At 41.6% G+C, this 7,949-nt stretch overlaps 1 protein-coding gene across 1 annotated transcript in view; it reads right to left on the bottom strand.

The window, feature by feature from the left end:
- Positions 1-154: 154 nt before the first annotated feature.
- The window catches only part of LOC106908612 (SH3 and multiple ankyrin repeat domains protein 2-like), a 164,902-nt gene continuing 157,107 nt past the window's right edge, over positions 155-7,949 (bottom strand). The window contains exon 23 of the mRNA XM_088004520.1: positions 155-4,946. Within this exon, the coding sequence (XP_087860646.1) occupies positions 4,415-4,946 (532 nt within the window). The 3' untranslated portion in view covers positions 155-4,414. The remainder of the gene's footprint in view (positions 4,947-7,949) is intronic.

Raw genomic sequence — 7,949 nt, 5'->3', positions numbered from 1 at the left:
ACCCAGAAATGTTCCTGAATCAGTTTCTACGGTCTGCAGTTTGATGGACATCAGTTTCCCCTCCAGTCACTCAATGAACTGAAGTCCTACCAACGTTCTCCAGAAGGTGGCGGTGTTCACCTGCTGCTGCAATAAAACACCGGAAGAACACGGCTCTAGTGCAATATTATATTTATTTCTTACAGTGACTTTTGGTTGCCATACAAGAAACCTTGAGGAATTGAAAGGGGAGGAAGTAGAGTGGTTTTACAGGAAATTTCTCTCTTTTCGTTTCAGTAATTAGTCGACTCTATGATGATTCAGTAGCACAAAGTTACAGCAACATAGAAAACATGAACACAAGTCTTCTGCACAAATTACCAAAAACATCTTAGCCTCTATGAAGACTTAAAGAATAAAATCTATTCATGGGAAATTAAAGGAAGAGAAACTAAAAGTTACCTGAATGTCTGACGATGATGAAGGAGGGAGAAGTGGGGGGAGGGGAGGTGATGAAGATTCCTACTAAATCTACTCTGCTCTACGTTTCCACAGAGAAAACTGCAGCCACCGCTTATCGTTTAAGGTGGATTTATTTCGACACAAAGGTTTTCATACAGGTTTCTACGGCGCGGCCTGCAGGGTCAGGGGTCAAAATGTACACGCTTCCCTCAGTTTCTACACGCTCTGCGCTGAGGGGGGCGCTCTACTCAGGCAGATGGTGCTGTCAGAAAACACTTGATTGGCCAGAAATATCTTAAATCTACTGCAGCAGAGTGTTTTCTACTTTAGGCAACACGTCATTAAAACACTGATGGGTGAGAAAATGGAAAAAATAAAACACAACCAAGGAGAATCATTCAGAATAAATATTGCTTCTTACATAACCCATAAATCTAATAATAATCATAATAATAATCCACATTTTAATCTACGTATATATTATTTCTGTTTTTGGCAATCCAAGCATCGGTGTTGAACAGTATTTGTTCAGATAACCTCTATAAAATTTCATAGAACTCTATACAAATCTTTAAAAATACTGTGCTTTTCTACCCCCTCCAGCACGCCGCTGTGAGTTTGAAAACAGGATTATAGCAGCATTGTCCCTCGCCAGCCACCGTACGGCTGATGTTCACAGAACACACGGGTTGTGGATGTCTGTCTCCTGAAAAAAAGCTGCGTGAGGGGCGAGATGGAGCCGACGAAGACGGGTCAGAGCGGGGCGTGCCCGGATGGAGGAGCTGGGTGGAGGAAGGGAGCAGCAAGCTTTTTAAGGCATCCTCTGCCGGATGACGCACAGGGCGGGGCGCGGGCCGGGGGCGGGCCGGGGCTTTGGTCATCAGGTCGGCCCTGCAGCGATAAATCTACCTCATAGACTTCCTTCTTCACCGTTTATACACAGACTCAAATAGACATTTTTATCCCGTTAAACACTCTTATATACAAACACAACAACCTTCAGCTTCATAAATATGATTAAACTCCAAACTCCAGCCGAGTTTCAGAGACTCATTTCTGACCGAAACGTCAGGCGGACCAGACAGCAGGACTCAAGGCTCAATTTGAATCCAACTGAAAACTGGCAGGACATTTTAAAGACGTCCTGCTTGTCTTCTTATTTTTAGTGTCACTTTTAATAAACCTTCAGGTAGTCAGTTATTAATCTCTAATCTGACAGCAGTGCACAAACATTTCAGTCATTTTGTGAAATAAAAATATTATGTTTCTCGTCTAAAGTGTTTTTCTATGTGCTTAAAATATTTTTTATATTAAGTTTTATTATTTAAATCTGTCACAAGCTGATATTGTGTCCAACAGAACTGGATCCAAATGCAACATTTTGGGAAATACACACTTTGATCTGATTGGATCTTTTTAGACAAACTGGATTCTTTTGTGAAATGACTGCATGTTAAACCTGGAAAATGTAATCTCCCATTATTTGACTCAGCTTTTGAATTTAAACATATTTTTATGTTGCTTTGATTTACACAAAAACAATTAATTCATGATTAATGAATCCTTATTGTAGAATGCTAATAGTTAACACTGTGCGCATTATAACCCCTTTTCTCTTTCAATTTTTATATTTTTACTTAGGATCAGTTGAACAGCTGAGATTTTCTTTGTCAAGATAAATTAAGGTGCTGCAAATTTAAAATATTTTCCCCCTATAAACTGTGTAAAATGTTCAATTTTGTTTGTGCTTATTCTATTTTAAGAAATTATAAATAGTAATAAATATAATCATTGGTTATGTGCAATTAGCATTGATAGAGTCGGTTCTATTGACCAAATCAAACTGATTATGTTGCTATAAATTAATGTAGCGCAGCGATCAGAAACAAAACTGCAAGGAACATGAATAAAAAAAACAGATATTTTTAATCTGGCAGTTATTCATTTTGTGTTGGAAAAAGTAACTCGTTGTCTGTTGAAATTAAGTGTTAACTTAATAATTCTGTGTTTTGTAGTTGAAAAACACATTGAATAGCTTAGCTTATTTTAGCTAAAGCAAACTGTCCCTTTACATACAGAAGGTTAATACTGATGAAATGTTTTAGCTGGCAAAAACATCAAAAAGTTACTTCATCAAATGAATTCAACCACTGGCAGGTTTTATAAAATGCATTTCTAACTAGACAGGTAAGATGCTAAATTAGCTTCAGCGGCTAGTCGTCCAGTTTGCTTCTCTTTATCTGACATCAGCAGACAAGAACCTGTGACTTATTATTCAGCAACATGTTTTATACTGAGGCCGAGTGAACACACAGCCAAATATATTGGAAAACAATTTCATTTTTATACGTTTTAACCTTTCATCCACACAAAAACAAACTAAGATGAAAACTCCTGCGGATTACAGATTGTGATCAATAATGTGTCAATATATTAACATACTTGCTTTGACACAATTCCCAAAATAAGTTGTCTTGTATTTTATTAACGTATCACTCTAACACGCTATTTAAAGTTAGTTTACTCCGTATATCAGCCCTCATATATGAACCTCCTGGCGCCATATTTAATTCCTAACAGGACGTCGTGGATGTGCTTCTGATTGGCTGACATTGGTTTGTTGCTTGGCGCTACACCGCCCCCTATGGGTTTGGCATGTTACCAACACTCAGGGCGAATTTGTGGATGAAATACAATCCTGTTTTGTGTTATTTTTTAAAATGATGTGGTGGAGATGTTTGTTTTTATAAAGATCCAGATACTTGTGTACAAGATAAATATTGATATTTTAAATTAATCAGTTGATTAAATCCAGAGTTGAAACTAAAAACTTGAAAACAAACCTGTGTATTTCCCAAAATGTTTCCTGTACCATTTTAAGCAGACCTGGACCCGTACACACAGGTGTGTGACACGGCAGCATGGCGGTGGGCTCCCAGTGCTCCCAGTGCTGACCCGTTACTGGTGAGGTGGAACAGATCCGACCGAGTGAGGCACAAAAAGTTCTACTTCTGCTAAACTGTGGCCTACATAGCAGATTTATGAAAATAGCTAAACGGGTCGCAGGGATTTCTGGGTCGAACAGTAACACACACAGGCACACAAGCAAACGCACACACACACACGTGCGCACACAGACGCACACACACAATCACACAGTGCAGGAAGGAAAAGTGAAGTAAGAACAAGGACGTGTTGGAGGTCCAGTCCTCCTCCTGTCCTCACCTCAGGTTTCCCTACATCCTGATGTGGATGCTGTGGGGCTCCACACTATTCAGGAGCTAAATGCCATCCATATGTGTGTGTGTGTGTGTGTGTGTGTGTGTGTGTGTGTGTGTGTGTGTGTGTGTGTGTGTGTGTGTGTGTGTGTGTGAGAGCATGCTGTGAGTGAAAGCTAAGTGTGAATCTCCACGGTGCATGAACTCTGTGGACGGTGACATGTTGGCTTAATGTCTCAGCTGATGCTCTAGTTTTGACACAAACAGGTGAAAAGCAACAGAAGACGGAGTCTGTCTCCAGAAGTTCTCCTACAGCTGCAGACGCACCCAGAAATATAACTCCGTTAGGACTCTAGTGAAGAAATATTCTCTGAAGAAATACTAGCAAAGATAGAAAAGGAGCACGGACCAGCTCAGCTGGTTCTTCTCGCACCGACTCCAGGAGAACGGAAAATGTCTCGGTATTCCAGAGCGAGGCGGGGAGAGCACAGGTCTACCAAAGGAACCTCCACACCAATCAGGTTTTATATTCCCAGAGTTCAAAATATTCCAGAAACCGGCAGACGGTCGGCTGGACCGCCGGTCCCCTTCACTCTCCCTGCGGTCGCCCAGGGCGGCAGGGAGCAGCGGGCGGACAAACCGAAGCTCTGAGATGAGGGCGGCGACGCAGGATGAGAGGACAACAACAGCAAGAGGCAGCTTCAGCTAGCGTGAAGGGGAGCTGTGCGCACGTCGCCCCCTGCCTGCTGGGAGGTCTATCTGTCCTGCAGCAGCTTCAGGGCGCGCTCGATGTTCATACGGTGGCCCACTCTGGTCACGCCCAGGTCTATCAGGTCCTCCTTCTGCAGCGACGGCAGGTGCGCACCCTCGATCTCGTTGTCCAGGAAGGCGTCTTTGTGCTCGCCGAGGTTCAGGCTGTCCAGCCAGTCGGCCACGTCGTGTTTGCTCCACAGCTCCACGGGTTTGGAGGCAAACGGCTTCCCGGACGCCGCCACCGCCTGCATCAGCGTGAGCGGCGACGGCGAGCGCGAGCTGCCGCTGCCGCCGCACGACGAGCTCAGGCTGTAGCCGCCGCCACTGCCCATAGGGGGCGTGGGCAGGCCGAAGACGTCGGTGAGGGTGGGCGACACGGAGGGGGGCAGCGAGGAGCAGGGCGTGAGCGAGGAGGCGGAGTCCGGCGGGCTGCAGGGGTTCGCCTGCGACGGGAGGCTGCTGGGAGGCGTGGAGCTGAGAGCCGCCGCCGCGCCGCTGTTACGCATTCCTGAGTCGTCTGGGGGGGGCCTAGGGGGCGCAGAGGAGAGCAGAGGTCAGCAAAGGTCACTGAGCTGAAGATCAAACTAATCAATAAGAAAAATATCTGACAAGAAAACATTTCATCCCCAGAAAACAGAAAAATACCAGAAAACAAAGATATTATAATAAATTTGTATTTATATATTTATACAAGAATAAAGTTGGAAAAATACAAAAATAAAGTCGTAATAATTTAAGAAAAAATGTTCAATAAAATGAGCATTAAGTCTAATAAAATAACAATAAAACTATAATAATGTGAGGTTAATAATTCAAGAAAGTCACATTACTAAAATGAAGTCATAATAGAGAATAAAATCATATTAAAACAAGAAAAGGTTGTACTAATACAAGAAATGTTGAAACGCTAAAAAGTCGTAATATTGTCAAAGTAAAAATAATTTTAAAAATATTTAAAAATTTAAATAAGAAATTGAGCATGTTTGAAGTTATACTTTGGCAACATTTTTAGAAATTGGAAATAATTTATTTTTCAACACGTCAGCATCAAATTATTATCAGCAGCAGAACTTTAAAACGACTCAACAACGTAGAAAGAATCGGATCATGTTTAACTATTGCAGCTTTACTCTTATTAAAATCACATCTTTTCTTATAATTTTATGACTTTTCTGGTAAAATTGGATCTTTATTAAAATTGTGACTCTATTCTCTTAATTGCCCTGCGACAGCCTGGTGACCCGTCCAGGTGACCCGTCCAGGTGACCCGCCTCTCGCCCGGAACGTTAGCTGGAGATGCAGCAGCTCCTCCTGACCCCACTAAGGGACAAGGGTGTTAGAAAATGGATGGATGGATGGATGGATGGATGGATGGATGGATGGATGGATGGATGGATGGATGGATGGATGGATGGATGGATGGATGGATATTCTTTTAATTATAAAAGCCTCTGTTGAAAGTGGAGGTTCTTCGGGGAAAATAATCCCAGAAGTGTTTTGAACTCTTTAATACTCCAAATGACCACCAGGGGGCGCCGCGTGCAAACCTTCAGGATGGAGCTGGAGATGTTTTTATTGTCTGCCGTCATATTTTCATGCTTTTTAATAGTTTTCTTGCCTATTTTCTGCTTGTGTGGTTCGGCTTACACCAGAAGCTATGATTCATCTTAACTTCATCAACAATTCCATGCAGAAATGATGACCTCCTCAGATTAAAACAATATTTAAAACCAACAATAAAAACTCAACTTGTCTTGACTTTAAAGTTTGATCTTGTTCACCTGCTTCTTTATTCAATTTTTTTTTTTAGAAATTATTAAATATGAGACACATAAAATAAATATATTTTCTTTAACAGGTTGTAGAGAGAAGAGGATTTCTTATTTTTCTAAAGTTCCTGTCATGAAGTTTGACCTTTAACCTTCATGCATTCATCTATTTTTCCTATTATTTTCTGAGATTGGACCTGTCCAACAAATGCATTTTTTTCCTAATATCTCTCTGTATTAACCTTTCAGTTTTCAGCTGAGACGTAAAATAAATAAACGGTTTAGTTGCATTAAAGATGCAACGTGTGCAGATTAACAGGATCCAATCCAGATTCTGATCTGTTTTCATTCTCTTCTGCAAACTTTGCATGTCATCATGTGACTTTATGGATTCTTTAATATCAGAAAATATTTGGAAATGGAGAGAAGTTATTTATGGAAACTTATTTTTCTGCTTTTAAAGCCAGTTAAATATTTGCAGCATAGAGAGACGTTTGAACACCCTACAAACATCGAAACACCACTGCTACGTACGGTGGAGGATCTGTGATGCTGTGGGCCTCCCCACTGACTGAATGCACTCAAACTCAAACTTTTATAAATTATCAGTCATATTGTCTTGCTGCAATACAAATATTTTTATTCTAAGGTTTATTTTCATATTTAATCTGAGGAAAGCAATAAGGAGCAGAGTGCTTCACTATCAGCTGCAGAAACATGTTGCTATCTTTGTGAGGACTTTCTATTGACTTCCATTCATTTCTACAGCCTAAGCCTTATCCTAACCAAAATTCAATTCACACCTTAGACCTAAATCTGACCCCTGACCCAGACTTCCACCCAGGATCCGGTTCTGAATGGAACCGGACAAAGAGTTCAGTTGGGCTAAAGCTGAACCTGAATCGGGTCAAATGAAACTCCCAGAACGGCTTCTGGCTCCAGCGTCCTGCGAGGGACATATGGAGCCGCCTGAGGGACGAAGAGGGGACGAGGAGGGGCCGAGGGGGCCCTTCTGCCAGAAACAGGAAGTGGGCCACAGTGGGAGAGAGGAGCCACCCTGATTGGTGGAAAACTTACAGCTCAGCAGGAGTTTTTCCACAGCGTGAGGAACGGACAGAGACAGAGGACAACATGCATCATGTTGGTGGACGGCGACTTTAACTCAGCCTGATGACCATCAACCTGCCGCCTGCACAACTCTGAACGTGTTTCTGCCGCAGTTTTGGTGGCAGCAGTTAAATCGATGTGAAGAGGATTTAATTGCCTATTAGGACTAATTAGTCCAGCGCCTCGTTTAGCTTCTCTGACCTTATTACAGCTTTCTGCAGCTGAAGAAGAGAAAGAAGAAGATGCTGCTATGAACACAGAGGGGCGTTTACCTGCATCACCAAATCAAATAAAACATTTCTGCACACGGCTTTTATCTTCATAGATGACACAGATTCATAGTTTAAAGATCTGCACAAATTAAAAAATAAAACACTGAACGCAGGTCAGAGCTGAACAAGAAAACTCACTTCCTGCTGTAAGCATAAAAATATAAACTAAACACAAATGGAATTGTTTTATGCAGAAATTAACATTTTAAACATTTTTAGAGTTTAACAACATTTACTAGATGTTCTAACATCATCCAAATGATGCAACAGCTGGACTTTGATATAAAATGAAAACTGAATTTTAAGAGCAAATAAAACTGTTTGTTGCTTCGATTTCTAAACGGATAAAAACCCAACGACCCGGTTCATGTTTCTATGGCCTGAGTTTA

This window comes from Poecilia mexicana, unplaced genomic scaffold (assembly GCF_051168715.1).
Source record: "Poecilia mexicana isolate PSO_F unplaced genomic scaffold, ASM5116871v1 scaffold_3, whole genome shotgun sequence".
In the NCBI taxonomy this organism is placed as follows: domain Eukaryota; kingdom Metazoa; phylum Chordata; class Actinopteri; order Cyprinodontiformes; family Poeciliidae; genus Poecilia; species Poecilia mexicana.
The sequence above is the reverse complement of the archived record's forward strand: the minus strand, read 5'-3'. Positions and strand labels throughout refer to the sequence as shown.